This window comes from Lytechinus variegatus, chromosome 7, assembly GCF_018143015.1.
Source record: "Lytechinus variegatus isolate NC3 chromosome 7, Lvar_3.0, whole genome shotgun sequence".
NCBI classification, from domain to species: domain Eukaryota; kingdom Metazoa; phylum Echinodermata; class Echinoidea; order Temnopleuroida; family Toxopneustidae; genus Lytechinus; species Lytechinus variegatus.
In genome coordinates, this window is record NC_054746.1 from 22,759,070 (window position 1) to 22,779,212 (window position 20,143).

Below are 20,143 nucleotides of genomic sequence, written 5' to 3' on the forward strand. Positions count from 1 at the left end.
CTCGTGAGGCTTCCTATATCTTCATTGTAGGCTTCTCGTATTGTATGCGTTTTAATGAATCCTGTAACATCTGTCTGGTTGGAATACCTGTGAATGTATTGATTTACTTACACCAGTAGAATCTAACTTGTGGTGGTGTATGATGGTTGGTTAAGATTCCTGTATAGTACTAGCGTAGCATATGTATTCTCCCACTGGCTTTGATGATAAACAAAAATTTACATGCATCATAGAGGAAATCATTCATTTTTGTCTATACTGCCTAGATTGAGATTAGTGATACATGTAACTACATTCATTTAGATAAATGATTTTGAAACGTGCTTGGTTACTTACAAGCTTTTAAATGACAATCATACACTGTTTATTTTTGTTTCCTGCTTTGACGATCTTTTTTTTTAGCAAAGTGCCATATGTGACACTGTCCAATAGATACATGAAATATATATTTATATATATAAATATATTAAAACAAGATGTATGAAATGAGTGATATGGATTATTGTTCTGTCATATCAAGCTTAATATTTCAAATGACCAACAGGCTAAGTTCTCCATTTGATTGTACAGAATTAAAAAATGATGAAATATGAATTTAAAAAACGTGATGAACAAGTCACATTTCTATTTTGACGAACATAAATATGTACATTACAACACCTTGTTTTAATAAGATTTAACTTTCCTGTAATATTCATCATGGAATATCCTATATTTTATATTGACCCTTTGCTCATCTTTTGAAAACTCTTTATCTCTGATCTGTTTGTTGCACATTCTCCAATGTCTGCATAACAAAGTATAACATATTTTGTATTACCGGGTAAATGAAACATACTAATACCCCCAACATCATCAGCTTTAGTATTTCTGTATGACAATGCAATACTGCTTGAGCTGTGTTACCAAATGATTGACTTGATATTTTCTCAGGCTTCATAATTACAGACATTAAACATTCACTGAAGGTAAAAGGTCTTTGACAATTCTCATCTACTTTCATCTTTTGATTGATCAAAGAACCATGACACAAAAGTTCTTTTACATCATAGGAACTAAGAAGTAATGCACCCCAAATTTTCTCAAGACTTCGGTAATCTGATGATAAAAAAAGGAGAAGTCAAAAGGGAAATGAAAATGAGGATTGAATCAAGAGGATGCGTGGGAAAGTGGTTGGTTGAATGAGCACGTGAGAGTTGGAGGGTGTAGAAGTAGCCACTGGGTCGCTCTGAATGGGAATGAATGGTGAGAGATATAGGGGTCTGGATTTAAAATGGATACAGATGGGCTGAGGGGGGTATTGGGTCCCTGTATTCCAAAGGGGTTCTCTAAGAGAATGAGGAAACAATTAACTCCCTCTTCCCTAGAGGTCTCTAAGCAGCGGCTTTGAAATCGACACCAATAAATGGTGGCACTCCAGATGAGGGCTCAACTCAGCATGCACACACCTCAGCTTGTCAGATTTTTGTATTGTTATTGAATTTTTATTCTGTAATCATTCTCTATCTATTTTATACATTATGGAAATCTCCAGTCTTCACGTCTTTTGACCCATCTAATAATGCTTCCTCTAGCGAGATTCCATTTTGAAAGACGTCTAATGATTTGAGGCAGTATCCCGCTAGGTGGGTGCCTTGACTGTAATAGAAAATCACCTTGGATACAGTTTCAATGGGGATTTGTAAGCCACACCAAGACTCACCAACCTCTCCTCTCTCTTTCTATTCTCTTCTTTAATATTCTCTGACATCTGGATGATGAGGCACCCATCTTGTTCATCCCCCTTCCCCCCATCCCATTCATATCTGGAGAGTTTAGGTTCTTGCATACTGTGATGTCAAGTGGTCTACGATCAAGAATCTTTGTCACCCAGTTCACCATAAGAGTGCATTATTCATTATTTCGTGCATATGTCTTCCGTGGAATGCAATTTAGTATAATATCTAAGAGAAAAGGTAGCATCAGTCATGAATATAGGAGATGTGTCTTGGCAGTCTGCAGGAAGAAAAATCCACAGAGCAGGTAAACAGGAGAGGAGTCGTATAGCTAGGCAGAATTGATGGCTAGGTTATCCATCAGGCAGTCATCCACTTAGCACAATGAATTGTCTTTGCCTATCCATGACGGACAGCACTTGAGTACCTGTACATCCTTGTGTCGGGAAGATAGTCATTCTAATCGCTTAGAGCATAAAAAAGAGAGGCACTATCGTGGACTTAAGAGGTATGTTAGGCCCCATGGTCTAGTGCCCCTCTTCTATTTAATGACCCAAGTCAGGGGGGCCACTATACTTGGGGGTTATTTGAAGGGGGCCAGAGCCTCTTGTGCCATGCCAGTCAGGAGAATCTCAAACAATGGCTGCCTACCAAATCCGCCAACAATGACAAGATGCGTGGCTCTATTGTTTGTCTCAAGTATGAGAACCCAGGAGAGGGTGGATTCCCACCAAGCTTAGCTGAGCTCCTATTTTTACCTGAATATAGACAACACCTTTCATTGGGGGGACAGTAAACAAGAACTGGGATTCACTGCCCTTTGGGTCAGAAGAATAGAATGGAAATCTTTGATTACATAAGGTGTGTGCTTGTTGTGTGTCTGGCTGGTCAGCTGAAAGGTATCAATGGATCTAATCTCACTATCTGCATACCAATACATGATCAAATCAAAGTTAATGGTATTCCCCCTTTTATATCTCCCTCATGAATTAAATCGGTCTCAGAATGTATGCAGTAAGCTGGTTTAGGTCTTATATTTAGCCATCAGTTGGAGCTGTGTTTTTGTGCCCTGTTGAAACCAGTTGGCTCCAAGTCAGGTGTGATAAAATCTTGAATATGGTAAATATTGCTATTAGCTAGTGTCATTAATTAGAACATTTATATATACATTTTCTTTCTATTTCTTATAGGACATAGATCAAGATTATTTATTAATATTTGGTGTAAAGGTTTTTTTTTTAATTGAAGCAAGGGGTTTGATAAACCTGACTATACTTAACAGCTAGACACCTTTCCAAATGATAAAGATTCAAAACTACTTCTAAAATTACCTGTGATAAATTAGAAAAAAATCAAGATGCTCATTTATTTACTAATGTAAGTGAACATTTGGTGTATGTGATGAAAATGTGTGTCTATAGATCAAACTGATATATCTTGGTCCTGTGTCATAATATATAAAATGTACCATTGATTGCAATTGTATGCCTTCTTCAACCCGAGTACAAACCTAAAATCAATGTCAATTTTTATTGCATCCCTTCATTTTCAATTGCCTATGCATTTACTTTACTTAACTCCTCATTATTACCACTCACTTTTTGATGACAGTGCATGGTATTCTGTATTGGTGAGTGTACAGGTAGGTAGGCAGGTGAGAGTTGATTGTCCCATAGTTAGGCAAACCCAACCTGCACCACCCTATAGAGTTAGTCATACTGATACCTAAAATATCAGTGTCTTTGGTTTCCCATATTACCATGTCATAAAAGTAAACATCTTTCAAATCATGATTCAGAGGAAATTTGTACGTTGAAAAAGATGCTTTTCTAAACTCGATCAGCTCAGCTTTTACAACCTTCGGCATCGCGAATACGACATTGAACATGATTGAGTTTTAAAACATCTTTAAATTAGCTCTTGCAGTGAAGCCTACACAAGCAGGCACCAGAATTGACCTTTCTTGTGATGAGTAAAACTGCGCACTAGAGCTGCACTATCAAATCAACAAATAATCAACTTTATGTTTTTGACACTAAACAGTGCACCGCTGTTCATGTTTTTTGTAATTGAGGTTTTAACCATGATTCATGTTGCTGTTTAAATGTGAAAATCGACATTGAACACACCCATTGAGGGACAACTTCCAATTAGATATCTCCATTCAATCAAAAGATTTAGAAGTTCAAGCTTTTGTCAACCTAACTTTGGGGTTGTACCCCAGCTATAATTTCATAGATTTTTTTTTCTAATTGAGGAATTAGACACCTTGGTTTCCTTGATGAGACCATGTTGTGCACATCATCTTGTGTACTTTAATCACAGATAATGAAGTTAGTCAATATGGTACTAAAACTACATCCATAATTTGCGGACTGTTTTCCGTGACATGAGTTCAGTTAGAAAGGCAATGGTAACTGAAGCCAGCAGAAAAAAGTAAGCATTTTTTTTACACTCTTTTAAGTTCCTTACAAATTTATTCACTCTCCTGCTTTTGATTTTATTTTGAAAAATATATGATACGACAAGTTTATATGTACATTATTATTAAAAACTTATCGTCACAGAAATATCAGGAACTTGATTGAAAGTTTATACCTTACATAAAAGCATTGTTTGTTTTTATTTGATGTGGAATGGGTAAAGTCTGTTATAAGTTGGAAAATAATTCTTAAGAACAAAAATTACAAAAACTTATATATTGCAAAAGAGCTAACTATTACAAAGTGACTGAGTTGCCTGTATGGCCCTTAAGGAAATGATACGGGTAAATAACAGAGGTAGATTTTTTATAGCTGTCACAGTATCTGAAATACATTTCTATTAATTTCATAACCAACAGACAGATCAGCTTGTTTGTTCAGTAAAGAGAAATCCAGGTTCTAGGAAAAGAACATTATCTACACTTGACTTAATTATCTTGCCAAGTCTAAATAGATGTGGAACAGTCCTAGAAGTGGAGGCAAAATGGCCGCCACACAAGGCCCAGGTATTGACCTGTATCAACGAGATGCGCTATTTATAACATGTGATCCATACTTTGGCCAATGCCACGATGTTGACAAGAAAGTGAAGAAGGGGTCAGACAAAGTTTGCCTTTGCTACTACTGCTGCTCCTGGCTATGCTGAAGATGGCTCTTATCGCAAACAGATGCGGTTAATTGTTATCAGTCAAGAGTAGAAGGGACCTTTCCCATGGCCAATATTTGAACGTCCATGCCGAATTGAGGTAAATGATGTGGAAACCAGTTCTTCAGAACATGTGAAACAGCTTCACCATAGGTCTGTAAGATCAATGGCATGATTCTCAGTAGCATTTCCTCATTCCCTGTATACCTCTATGTGTGTTCTCATTCTTAGCTCAGTTACTCCTTTGATATGTAATTATTCCGATACTATGTAAAGCTATTTTCTCTCCGTCTTTAATCTTTAATCCATTTAATTTGCCAACACTTTTCCTCTTCCTCATTCCTGGGTGTGTAACATGAAAGAATGTAGCCGGTTTCGTTTGATGTTTGACATGGTTTGACCCCAGCTATTCAAATGGTTAGAAAATGATCTATGGCTTGAAAGGGCCTCCTAAATTTTTGTCTTCATACCATCTTTCTACTGCCTTCCTGTGTTTCTCATGTCAGCATGTCAAACACCTTGTTGGTGATCTTTTGACAAGGAACTTTAGGAAGGCCATGATGTGATTGTGGTAGGTTAAATTGAATGTTTGCTTTGTGTCTGCTTAATGATACTTGATCATAATAAGACATGGAGGACATTTAGGGGTGAGGGCTCTTTCATATTTTTTTTTGTATAGAGATATCCCACAGTGTGTGTTTCATGCATGAAGAGAATAGAATTACTATACATAGCAGGTTGCATGCTGTCCTGTCATACACACTCGTATCGCTGCATTGAATTAGTCAATCAATCATTCGTGCGCCATCAAATTATGTTGCCATGACAACAAATACAGATAAAGAGAATCACCAAAGGGCCGATGTTTACAAACATGTGCACAGCTAATGTTCCTCTGAAGAAATACAGCTTGAACTGAATGGGAATTGTATGAGAGAGAAAGGGAGAAAACAGAATCCATTCAAAGAAAGCAAAAAGATGGTGACTTGTTTAATGGGACTGGTGTCGGTTCCTGTGTGTTGTAGATGTTATAGATTCATGATATGGGAACCACGCATGACAGTCTTTCCCACGTGCACTCTGCTACGTATTAGTGTGTGACAGAGCGTGTCACTGTGTGGTACCTGTACATATCAAATACAAAACTGGAATAACTGTCATATTTGAATTTGTATTTACTAGTATTAACTTCTATTTCAGAACCCATGTGTGCGTAGGTTGATGTTGGTTGCGTAGTTGTAATTAGCATGCTAAGGGCAGTCTACCTAGAGGCTATAGTCTTGAGCTGATATTTGTTTTCTCTGAATGGATTCATTTCAATTAATATTTCTTGGTACATGTTCCTATTCTAGATAGTAACTGGTGTGTTTGTATGGTTATGCAGATTTTTTTATTAAATCTAAAGATTTTTAATGCAGTAAAAAATCTGAAATATATTCAGCTATAAGTCTTTTGAAAATTTAATACATGATATTAAAAATAGTAGTTTTGTATCTTGCAATAAAATCAGATTTTTTTTTATTCCCCATCTTCTCCCCTTGCATCGTCCAAATGAGATAGTTCGCAAATTTAAGTATTTTTTAATGAAAATTTGTTATCCATACTGTCCCCTGGCCTGGGAAGAGAATAAAACAAGAGCAACAATGTAATTATTTGAAAAGACTAGATAGACTCAATCTAAAATTTAATAGTATGAAATGGCACAGTGGAAGCCATTACATTTTAAGTATTCATTTTGTTTATTAAATAATTCATTCTCAATGGGGGGAACAACTCCATATTGGTGAATTATTAATGGAAACCTGATTCTAGGACTCCAGCATTGAAAGAAATTCATTTATTATTCATTTTAACATGCATGTCTTGTACAGAAAAGGATGAGTTAGGTGTTACTTCAATCTCTGTAATGTTCACTTTTATTTTTCTATTCATTTGACACTATTTAATTCATTCAGAAGGGATTGAGTAATATTAATCAAACAATAATTCGTGGTTGGGTTTTTCAGGTGTGATTCAAACACCCCAAAGGAAAATCACATGAATATGATAACCATGGAATTAATTTTTCAAAACACAATTTAGGGGACTTTTTTTAAAACTTGATCCAAAACATGTTCACGCCAGAAACATAATTGTACATAAGAAATAAGCACCAATGTGATTTGAAATGCATATGTATAATTTCAGTCACTTGTGTAGGCCATGGTATACAGCCACTGTAGCTAAACCCCACCCCCCCAAAAAAAAAAAAAAAAAAAAACATGGGCCTTATTTACATGACTTACATGTAAACACCTTTGAAAATATATTTTGATGGTGGGTTTTGAAAACTGTTTCAAGCTGGGAAGGACCAATATAAATGCAGGCATAGATCCAATAAGATGAATTATAATTAAAATTAGTTCATTAATATATGACGATCACAATTAAATTATTATTTTTTTTTTTTACTTTAGACGTCAAATGTGTGTGTGTTTGTGAGTGGAAGAGAACACTTGAAAGAGATAGAATGCATTGCGAGAGAGAGTGTGAGAGAGAATATCTATGACTGTATATTGAGTGTGTCTGTCTGGTCTCATCATGTCACCCTTCATGCATCCATTTCATCTCAATGTCATGCAATGTTAATCAGCATCATGTCTTGACTTCCTGGTCATTGAACCTCTGATGCCGGTCCTGCCAATACCCCCCCCCCCACCCTCTCCATCTTGTCATCTTGTCCTTACCCCTAACCTGCATCACATTTGTAAGAGTATTCTCTCTCTTGAATTTCTCTCTTCCTTTCTCATCCTATTTTCCTTTATGATATATATTTTTTTTCTCCACACCGATTAACCACTGTCCATATATATTTTTTGCGCCCATCCCTTCTTGACTAAGAATTGCTCTTCTAATTGCTCATGGGGATTTTTGAAATTTTCTCTGCAATGCCCTTATTTATTTATTTCAATATTTCAGTACCAGTGCCTCCCCTATATTCTAATCATCAGGGTTGATGTGTGTGTGTGTTTCTCCTTAACCTCTTCGTTCTGTCATTCCATATTTCCCCCTTTTCTCTTTCTTGTCGCCCTCTCCTGCCCCTTAGACTACCACTTCCTCCTCCTCTATCCCTCCCTTCTCTTACCCCTCATCATTCCATCCCACCCTCATTATCTACCTCTATGCATCTTTATTTTGACATCACATCTCACCGACACCTCTCTAATCCTCCCATCCCTCCTACCCTCTGCCATTCCCTCCATCCCTCCCCCATCACTATCTGCATCTTCATTTTACCAATATGTCTCGCTGATGTTGCCCATGTCTAATCCTCCCCTCCCCGTCCATTACCCTCCAGCAACCCCCTCCCCCATCCCCATCTCCGCATCTTTATCTTGCCATCATGTCTAACTGACCCCTCTCTAGTCCTGTCATCTCTCTCTCCTACCCTCTGCCATTCCCTCCATCCCTATTTACATCTGTATTTTGCCAACATGTCTCACTGATGTTGTCCATGTGTAATCCTCCCCTCCAGCAACCCCCCCCCCCATCCCCATCTCCGCATCTTTATTTTGCCATCATGTCTCACTGACCCCTCTCTTATCCTCATCACCTCTAATCTGTAGGTCATTAGACCATAACATGAGACCAGGTTCATGCCCCAGACCTGACTCGGATCTATTCCATTTCAAACCATTTGGTAAGATCATCATCCATAGGGCAGTGTCAACCTTCATAAGTCTCAAGTTCATCATATTGAAAATCATATCGCCGTCTCCCCACACAAATTCATTCTGAAGAAAATTCATTCATTTCAATTTCCAGTGAAATTCAAGCTGTCAGTTTGTACTATATTTCCTTGACTGGAGTCATGAACTATTTGGTATGAGTTCATTTCAATACTTTTTGTTAAATTTCAAATATACTTCAGCCCTATAATATATAGCAATAAAATGTGCAACTCATTGATACTTATGATTAACCATTAGACCTTATTGTATTTGTATTAATGGTAAATCCGTTTTTAAGTTTCAGGGATAGGACATACTATATTTGATTTTTGCCATTATATTCCTTATTTTTCATAAATTTCAACGACAACCATTTCAAGCACCTTTTCTTTTGTAGTCAATTTGTTTTGTAAGCTCTGTACATTCTTATTGAAGGTTTACCTCCTATTTTTCTTCAGTGTCTATTTACCAATACCACATCAAATGTTCCAGCCATCATTTTATGAACGTTTTAATCATCTCCTTTTTTTCTGTCCGTACTACTTCTTACTAAAATAACTTTGAAGTTACCTTTTACATTGTATAGCCCTTTTGTACAGGGTGGGGATAACCAGCAGGGGCTTTTTTCATTCTTAAAATGTTGTGTAATTTCTGTTTGGTAGATTGACTAGCAGAGTTCACCAATCTTAGATCACAGTGAAGTTAACCATGTATACCATGCTATGCTTTCTACCTTAGATGTGAACTCAGTATATTAATTCATGTGTTATTTCTGTTAGTGGGAAAAGGACTCTCTTTTGTAGGGTTACAGTATAAGTGCTTAAATGACTTGTTCACATTGATCTTTTGGAGCACTTATAGGTCATTTCAGAAAGGATTTTCCCTCTTTTAAACGTTGGTTTTATCTTGGGAGGAGGAACAGTTTGGTGAAATTTTTAATTGTAATGAGATATAATGTTGATGTTCACATGAAAGTTTGCCTCCTGTTAAGAAACTAATAATTCATACTAAAATATGATAGCTCCACTAGTTCTCCAATGGCTTTCTGCATCTGAACACTTACTAAGGATGCATCGTATTACATCATGTTGTTTAATGAAACTAGGGTCGTAGCATGATTTTGAAGTCAATAAAAACTAACTCTGCATTTGTGTCTGTCTGTACTTGATCATTGTAAACAAAATCTGGTACATAACTTAGAATTCCCAGATAATAACAGTATGTCAGCATACCAGGCCAATACTAATAACTTTATATTTATTCTCCCCATAAAAAATTATAATTGAAATCTCAGCATTATGAAATTGCAAATTTTTATGTTACCTTTATCAGATTTATTTTGTCATGAAAATGATCTTTCAGGATTAAGAATATATCAGGATAAAGTGAAGAAAGAAAAATCAAACATCATAAAACCTTCATACGCAACTTGATTTCTTGAAAGATGCAAGTGCAGTTTTAGACCTTATTTTCCAGAGTCAAATTTATGATTTAAAAAGAAAATGGGAAAGGTTTTTCATTGAGGAAAACAAAACAGGAAGGCTGTTTCCTCTCTAATGCAATCCTAAGATGTCTCATCTATCATTAGCACATTGCCTGCAGTCGTCAAATATCAGAAGGCCTTCCTGGTAGAAAGGGATTCTCATGAAACACATATCTTGTGTGAAGGACTCCATCCATCTGTTCCTTTTACTGAATGAAGCAAGGCAGGGAAAGGAGCCATTTGAGAAAAAGAAGAAGAGACATTGATTTCCTGGGGACATAACTTAGTTAAACGGGGATTTTAGGCAGTTGCAGAAGAAGACAAGAGTGTCCCGCTCAGAGGAAGAAGCTGATACACTAGCTAGGTGCATCATAATGGCTTAGGGTGTGGTGTAGAGTTACAGTCGGTCAAAGCAGTTCGTTTGAAATTGGAAGCGCGTTGAGATCGGATTGCTGCAACATCCTCCAGGTGCCCTGTTATTGGTGGATTAGGAACGGGTTTTTTTTCCCTCTCTTTTTTTGAGGGGGGGGGGGTGAACGAGCAAGGCAAGCAAGGCCAAACTCGGTCTCAGGGAGTGATCTCACGCTCTCACCTTACATAAGGCGCAACATGAATTTTTAATGCTCCTCCAAGTGCGGTGCCGAAGCTGTCTTATTGCTCCAGAAGTCGAGATGCAGATTAGGTGAACATATATTGATCATGAAAAGCGCATCACCTTATTCTCTTTTCACTCCACCAATGATTGAACAATTTAATTCCTGTCAGTTATTTCTATTCAGAGTTTGGCGTTTCTTCCTGGAGCAAACAGAGACTACAATAGGTTTTGAAGAATGGATTTATCACAGGAAACCAACCCATTGAAGTAAAATAATGAATAAAAACTTAAGTGCATTTAACAAACTCATTACTTACTTGCTTCTGTTGCTCTCCTTTTTGACACTAAAGTCAGAATTTCCCTTCTCCATCTATCCAAACTTTATTTCCATTACTTATTACTGAAAGCGTTGAATCTCCTTGGAGATTTCCAAACTCTGAGAATAAAGGTGCCATTTGAGTTGTTTATTCTTTGTTTACATTGTAACCATGAGAATTGCACAACCACATGTAAACAACTACTAAATAAATGCAATATTTCTACTGACAACCAATACTCACATAAATTGATTTTGAAGGTCCTAGCATAGCTAAAAAATAGAGAAATTCCCATCTATTTCGTAAGTCTTGTTTAGATGTTGGGTCATGACAAAGTTCTGTTTTGTAAAGTGTTCAGAAATAGTTAATCATCTTTTTTTATAATTTTGTAAATTTTATGATAAACACATATGTGAATTATTTTCACTATCCAAAGTTTTGTGAAACATTTTTACAACATATTTTGCATCGAATTATTCATAATTTTGTTAATCCTCAGCTTTCTCTGATAAGGCAACAAGAAAGTAAAAATTTTCATTATATTCAATTCAGTTCATGGGGGTGTTAAATAAATTGAAAAGAGCAAAATATTTAAAAGATATCACAAACCTGTATTGATTTCATAAACCTCAATTTCATAACTTTTCATATTTGTACATTCACAGGAATTAAATTTATCCACCCATCCATGCAGCTATATATTCACCCGACCCACATAATACTCCTTATGTTGTATCTGTATTGAAACAAAAGCAGTTGCAAGTTGGATTGGATAATTGGGTGGGTGGGCAAGTTATAAGGATATTTGAATGCATGACCCAAAAGAGGCCAACACTCTTGAGGGGTCTTCAAATGCCTATTTTATTTAAACGGTGCGTCACCATGCAAAATGATTACAAGAACCCTGAATTCCCACTAATCTGTAGGGCTCTCATTGCACAGCCATGTAATCCGTTTGTTTGCGGTGCTCGTACAGAGTCACTTATATGAAATAATCTTGTTAGGCGTTAATTCTGTTTGGTACGAATCCTCCCTATCACAACGCTCAGCTGAGCAGAAAATATTGGGAGGAACTCTGCAAATGTCATTGCACTTTTTCACAACGTATAAACGCATCAATGGTATGAATGTAAGGTATAAAGCCAATTTGTGTCTTCATTGATGTAGGAGGGAGAGGGTGGTGGTTGTCATAGTTACAAGATGAAGCGATGAAAGTACTGTATGTAGATGACGGGTTACTAAGCATTTAATTAGAGATGCATGATGTGAAGTTCAGGGTTGTATTATCTTAAGAATTTGAAGGGTATATAATTGGTATAATGATACAGACACTGCAAATGCCCTTGAAAAGGACTCGGATGAGTCGTAACATTATCATTGGAACATCACGCTTTAATGTGAAAGTGTATTATTTAATGAAGTCTAAGGCACTTTAGGGGTACTTTACTGGGTGGTTTATGTTATTGTTACTAAGAAGCAATTGATTAAGCCACTTAGGTACTATTACTGTTACACTTCAGATTTATTAACAGAAGTGCAGCTTGGAAGGGACTCTTTATTAAGATGATCATGGTAATGTGAGAAGGATGAATCATCTATACATCTAGATTCCGGTCTGGTTACCATTACCATTCTCAAAATGATCCAATTGATTACATGAATGTAACTCGTTAGAATGTTCTAAGAAGCAATTCCGTATAATTTGACAACCTAGATGAATCACCTTTGGTAGGATTGAGATATGAATTTGGATGGTGGGGTTGGGTTACTGGCTGGATGAAGTGGCACGTGCCGATCGTTGCATCTGCAATCCATTAAGCAGCTAATTTGACAGTGGTGTCGCCACCTCCCGACCCATCACACCAAACTGCATACATAGCAACGATGATTCTGCAATATCACTAGCTTTGATTTCAGACTCAAGGATCTTCCCTGTATTTAAAAAAAAAATGATGTATTTCATCATTCAAATGAGAATATTATTGTCTTAAAAAGATAGAAATATCTATTACAAATTTCTACTGTACAAAGAATGTGTGTTATGGTCTTTTAAAAAAAATAGTAAAATATTTCATATTTATGATGTTTTTTTGTCTCACCTGCGAAGCAAAGTGAGACTATAGGCGCCGCTTTTCCGACGGCGACGGCGGCGTCAACATCAAATCTTAACCTGAGGTTAAGTTTTTGAAATGACGTCATAACTTAGAAAGTATATGGACCTAGTTAATAAAACTTGGCCATAAGGTTAATCAAGTATTACTGAACATCCTATTAGAGTTTCATGTCACATGACCAAGGTCAAAGGTCATTTAGGGTCAATGAACTTAGACCATGTTGGAGGATTCAACATCGAAATCTTAACCTGAGGTTAAGTTTTTGAAATGTCATCATAACTTAGAAAATATATGGACCTAGTTCATGAAACTTGGACATAAGGTTAATCAAGTATCACTGAACATCCTGCATGAGTTTCACGTCACATGACCAAGGTCAAAGGTCATTTAGGGTCAATGAACTTTGGCCGAATTGGGGATATCTGTTGAATTCCCATCATAACTTTGAAAGTTTATGGATCTGATTCATGAAACTTGGACATAATAGTAATCAAGCATCACTGAAAATTTTGTGCAAGTTTCAGGTCTCATGATTAAGGTCAAAGGTCATTTAGGGTCAATGAACTTTGGCCGAATCGGGGGTATCTGTTGAATTACCATCATAACTTTGAAAGTTTATTGGTCTAGTTAATTAAACTTGGACATTAGAGTAATCAAGTATCACTGAACATCCTGTGCGCGTTTCAGGTCACATGACCAAGGTCAAAGGTCAATGAACTTTGGCCGAATCGGGGGTATCTGTTGAATTACCATCATAACTTTGAAAGTTTATTGGTCTAGTTAATTAAACTTGGACATTAGAGTAATCAAGTATCACTGAACATCCTGTTCAAGTTTCAGGTCACATGATTAAGGTCAAAGGTCTTTTAAGGTCAATGAACTTTGGCCATGTTGGGGTTTATTGTTGAATAACCATCATATCTCTGTAAGTTTATTGGTCTAGTTCATAAAAAGTGGACATAAGAGTAACCATGTATCACTGAACATCTTGTGCGAGTTAGAGTAGTATTCAAAGTCAGCACTGCTGCTATATTGAACCGCGTGATGCAGGTGAGACGGCCAGAGGCATTCTACTTGTTTTCTAATGCATCAGCACTAAATCACACACCCAATCCCAAACCCACATACTTGGTCTTGTAATGATTTTAAGGATTCACAACATGACATCCTTCGGTCAAATATGTCATTTAGGCCTAGTTCTGTTTTTATCATGGATGAAGAGAAAGTCTAATATGCACAAGATAGGAGTGGAATATATGATTCTCTTGTGAGCTCTAGTGAGCTCTTAATCCAAAGTTTTTGTTCCAGAGAATCTTTTTTAGTGGTTTATTGGAGAGGAAGCAACAATGTCTGCATTATCGAGGCTCCAAATTTAGGATATTTGTATGCTCACACTATTATAATCTACTTGAATGGTAAATTAGGGGATAAGATAACAGATGAGCCAAAGTAGGATGATTTATGTATATTCCCTTGTATCAGGGTGCTACATAAGCACTTGCCCGATTGCCTGGGGCAAGTAAAATTTAGAGTCGGGCAAGTGTTTTTAAGTTAAGACCAGAACTACTTGCCCAAGTTGGGCAAGCAAAATTCTCACAGAAAAATGACCAAAATTAAGGTCGATATGATATATTGATGCTAATATTGGTCATGGCAGGCAAGCAAGATAAAATCACTTGGATAAAGAAATGCAATAACAAAGTAGATCAGTTAATGTCAAAAGAGAGAAAAGGGTCAATGGTTTATAAAACTGCAAAAATTTCTTTTGGAGAGGTAAAACTTTTTTTTTTCAATGATTTATTTGGGCAAGTATATTCCAACTATTTAAAAATGTACTTGCCCGACTGGGCAAGTGCTTCTTAAAAGTTATGTAGCACCCTGCTTGTATGTTTAGGCTTTTGCCCAAAGAAGGATGCATGTGCAGGGTTTTGTGTCATTCTGCTTCTGTAGAGGTTGTGTTTGTTTTCATAAATTAATTTTTTTATCCAGTCATATTTTCTATCATTTCTGTTTTCATTCTCTCTAATAGTGGGGGTGCCATTTTCAATATAAGTAATCCTGTATCGTCTCTTTGTCTAGCAATGAATGATGTAGAACTTCAACAAACTGGGGGGAAAACCCCGTCCCCTTCCCCAAATCAGTTTGTTTTTCAAGTTCAGTGACCTATACTGATCATTGTCATAAAATATGTGAAGAAATGTTAGTATTAAAAGCATCTTTGCAATCTCCACATTGCCCCCCATGAAGTTACACCATTTGCAAAAATAAAGGATTATTTTGTCTCATGAGTCAGTGATGGAGTACGTGAAGCCTTGAATAAGTTCTTGCAATTATGTTTTACACAGCCAATAGGCTTTTTTGTAGATCTGTGTGAAGGGATGAATGTATTTTTAATGCAAATGTTTCTATTATTTTAACAAGCTAGAGAGTTCATCAGCATTTGTTTTACTCTAACACTTTGACATCTAAGCAACAGAGTTTATGTTTTGTAGTTTTGTTCATGGCAAATTAAGTTTGCATTAATCTCGTGGGGATATTTTGTATATCAAACGCGTTATTTTGATGATTTTTGCAGTGAATATTACGGGTTCATTAAATTCCTTCCTACATGAAACTTTTTTCAAGAAATAGCTTATACTTTTTTTTACCTGACAAGCCTTCCCCTGTTTGATTAAACCAGAATGCTTGTCTCATTTTCCCCGAATATAGAAGGGCAAGGATACCATTTAAGGATGAATCCATTTGATCATTAGCTTGTTTGCTTGATTTGCTATTTGAGCACTTTCCTGGAGAATTCGAGTTGGTATGGTGATACTGTGTAACAGCCAACTGGTTTATGCCTGCAGGGATACCTGTACCGATTCTCAAGGAAATTGGTTTGAGCAATTGAGAAAGATGCAACCAGACTGAAAGTGATGGCAACGATCCATTTTCTGAATGAAAGATGCAGAGTGGATACAGTTGCACACGTTGATAGGAATGTATAATAAGGGAAAAGTTAGATTGCGAGGGGTAGGGGTTCTACTGGAGCCTTTGCCGGACTTTTATCAACATCTCATGTACATTATATGTGCTCTGTTAGTTATTGTTCTTAATAAATTGAATTTTCCTTTTCTAATAATTGAAAGATTTGCAGCTAAATCTACATGAACATCTGGGGAGCATTTCATCAATATTTTCATCCGACAAGTTGTCAGATCTTACATCTTTCCATGATTTAGATTGGCTGAGAGGCACTGTTCCTATAGTAACTGTCGGATAAAATGGGACTTGTCGGATAAAACTTCCGACAAGTCCTTTCATGAAACGCCCCCAGTACTCTTACTACTAATACATGTATGAACAATTAGAGAAACATTTAAGCTTCTAATCTGGGTGGTATTTAGATGTTTTATTCTTTACAAGCTCAAAACAACTTCTTATATAGATGTTTAGAGGCTTATTTTATATGAATATTTAGTATCCCAAAATATATGTTTAAAAAATGTATGAATTGGGTATGTAGCATGTTCACATGGAGACCTTGCCACACACTTCTTTCATCCTTCCTAATTTTGCTTTCTGGATTGTAAATGTGAATTTGCTCAGGAAAAAAAATCTGAGAAAAACAGGAATTGGTTCCTGCATACTAAGCAGAAAGAAGGAGATAGATAGAGAGAGCCAAGGATGTTGATGTGAATTGGTAATGAGGACTGATTGAATGCAAGCAGTCGGTTGAATGATAGCTTGATCCGATTCTACATGCAAATCACCGTGGCAGGAAGGAGCACACGCGGCCAGGGGGCACGCCACATGCATGCATAATGACAACCAAGAGGGATCGCCACGATCAAGAGGAGGACGATGATGATGATGCCAGTGATGATGATGATGAAAGGTCTGGCTGCGAGCCAAAATACGACAAATGTTCACTAGCAGGCCCCTGGATGCCGTTGAGAGAGTAGCGGGAGAGAGAGAGGGATGTCAAAGAAGAGGGCTAAGGAGAGGAGAAGAGGTGGATGGGTACAACGAGCAGGGATAAGAGAAATAGAGAGAGAGAGCACTGGAAGAGATGGAGAGAGAACGAGAAGGTGGCGTGGTTAGAGACCCCAGGATGCATGATGTCAGGAATTGAAGTGATCATGTGATGGCAGTTGCGTGTGCTTATTCTGAAAATACCCATGTGACTGCTTAGCCGCGATGCATTGCTACAATGAATGGGATGGGTGGCAGGATGCTTTTAAAGGCTCAGCTCACCCTTAGACTTCAAGGAAAAATCTTATGAATTGCTCTTTTTTTTCCTACCAAGTTTATCTTGCTAACGTGTACTTCAATGTTCAGAATCTTATTTCTTCTGACTGTAGTTGCAGAAATGTGATAGTAAATTATCCCAAGTTTGTTAATTGTTAAAGTTTAAGTTTACTGACAGTGTTTTCTCTATCTTTTATCTTGTTGAATTGCTTTTGTTGTAGAAACATGGACATTTTTATTTTCTACAAATGTTAGAACCAGCAGTATAAGAAAATGTCTGCTGAGATTGAGATTTAAAGGACAAAGCAATTTTTTTTAAACAATCGAAACTTTCTGAGAAACTTTTGCTTTTACACTGTAACTGTAGGAAAAAGTAAATAGTTGGGCACTTGTTCATAATACAAAGTATTGTCAGCTGTGATTGTGGTCTTTTCTTTAATTCAATGTTCTGTTTTATTTTCCAGGTAAACAAGAATCCAGTAGTCCAGCAAGTGCCACTCCTTCCAGCATAGCTACATCAGAAGGACTCAAGTCTCCATCAACAGAATCAATACCTGGGTCTTCAGTATCTCCTGCAAAGATGGCTCCCCAGATACCTCAGAAACCAGCATCTGAAGTGATGACAGCCGGAAAACCTGAGCCATTGCAAAGCAGAGATGGTTCAAAGACAGAAGAAAGTAAATCACCTAGAGAATCTAGCATAAGTGATGGTTCAGTTGGAACAAAGATCTGTCCCAGGATAGAAAAATCCCCTATATTGAAATCAAACTCAGATGGAACTCAGGTGAAGAACTCACCTCCTAAAGTTTCAAGTCCAGGAAAAGCATCTCCCCTTGTTAGTCCAATAAAAGGAGAAATCAATGTTAATTCTACACTCAGGAAGGCACTTGTTTCTGGCAAAGATGTGACCATGGTGAAAGGTCAGATGCCTAACAAATCAATCCTGTCAGTGGTAAGTAACCTGAAAGCTGCAGATCAAGGGAAAACATCTTACCATATCAGTATAGCCAAGTCTGATAAGCATGGTCCTCCCAAAGAATCTCATCCAAATCCTACATTGCGTGTTCAACAGGCTACTGGACCATTACCTACTACTGCTGTGCTCAAAGACACAAGACTCTTGGTGACAAGCAACCCTGAAAAAACAGCAATTCAAGGAAATGTTGTTCAGCATAAAAACCCTGATAACAGTGTGACTATGAAAATAGAATCAGGAAAACATCCTGGTACCTTGAACACACAGTCTTCGAAATTGGAAACACAAGCACAGATGTCTTCAGTGCTGCAGCAATCAAAACTTAAAATTATGGGACAGTCGGGAGAACCACCAAAGTCTCCTATTCAATATTCACCACGTCGTGCCAAGTCGCCTATTAGCTCTTTTTACCGTAGTGAGTCACCTGTTAGCTCTGGTCGACGTAGCAAATCTCCTGTCAGTGCTGCATCTGGCAGCAAATCTCCTGTTGTGTCTGTCCAGAGCAGCAAGTCTCCTGTAAGTGCCACCCAAACAAGCAAGTCCCCAGTTACCGGTCCCAATCTTGGGAAATCCTCTGTTAGTAAAACTCAAAGTAGTGACACTCCCATTGCTGCTCCTCAGAGCAACGTTTCACCTATTAGCCCTGTCCATCGTAACAAGTCCCCCATCTCTCCTACCAATGCTTGCAGGTCTCCAGTTAGTGCAGCATATCGTAGCAAATCTCCTGTAAGTGTTGTTATAACAAACAAATCTCCAGTTAGCTCAGCACATCGTAGCAAATCTCCTGTTAGTGTTACTGTAATCAGCAAGTCTCCAGTTAGCTCTACGCTGAGCACCAAATCTCCTGGAAGTGTTTCTCAGAGCAAGCCGACTGTAAGTTCTGCCCACGGTAGTAAATCTCCTGTGAATGCTACACAAGGCAGCAGGTCCATTCTTGGCCTTAATGCCAACTCCAAATCCCCTTCTCACAAGAGTCCAGGTAGGCAGTCACCAGGCCAGGTTGCCCCACTAGACCTTAGAGCAAAGCCTGTTACGTCAAGTGGACCACCTACTACCATACAGAACAGTAGCTGATCCAATATATCAAATGCTCGAGGGAATATTGGGCAGTGTGCCTAAACCAACAGACCATGTGGTGTTATCTACCTCTGTCATTCAGTTGTGATTTAGGAGATGCGATTCATTAGATTTATATTATAGTGAGAAGATTGTATACTCATAATGTAGGGAAAGCACCCTTTCACCCTTTACGCATCCATGCAATTCCTTCCAGTCATCCCTGAATGTATTCCATGAAATCTGTGGACTTTCAATTTCCATATCAAGGCATAGGCAGGGTTGTTGAAGTAATTTCCTTTTGATGTGGAGGTACTTGGATGCATAATCATGTCATGACCAGGAGCAAGGTCTGATTAAAGATGAATTAAACCTTGTCTATGTTGCATGTTCATTGAAAAAAAATACATGAGTTTTATTTTTAAAATCCAATTATTTCTTTGTCCTAAGTTGATGAAATCCTTGATGAGGTAAGCCATTGATAACTAGATACAGAAAAGCTATCTTTGGCAACAACAAAAAAATGCATGTCTTGACCTGAAGGTGAGAAGCTTTTATTTGCATCTGAAGTTTTGTCATGTTGCAATCATTAATATTCATAACTTGAATGAAAAACATTGGGTACTAGTGGAGTGTGTCTTATTCTTCATCACAATGCAATACCCCACTATCTTGCAAACACAGAACAATTCATATCTCACTCAAAGTATACACGAGCAAGTGCTCGTCATGTGATTTCAGCCGTCAGAGTCGGACCCTATATGAAATTTGAGCATTCATGTTGCAGGCTAGGAGAGCTGACGGGTCTAAATTGGCCT

The 20,143-nt window shown here is 37.4% G+C and overlaps 1 protein-coding gene across 2 annotated transcripts in view; it reads left to right on the forward strand.

Moving 5' to 3' along the window:
- The window catches only part of LOC121418779 (chromatin-remodeling ATPase INO80-like), a 111,964-nt gene extending 92,036 nt beyond the window's left edge, over positions 1-19,928 (forward strand). For both annotated transcript variants that reach the window (XM_041612881.1, XM_041612880.1), the window contains exon 31: positions 17,758-19,928. In XM_041612881.1, the coding sequence (XP_041468815.1) occupies positions 17,758-19,343 (1,586 nt within the window). In that variant the 3' untranslated portion in view covers positions 19,344-19,928. The remainder of the gene's footprint in view (positions 1-17,757) is intronic.
- The last annotated feature ends 215 nt before the right edge of the window (positions 19,929-20,143 follow it).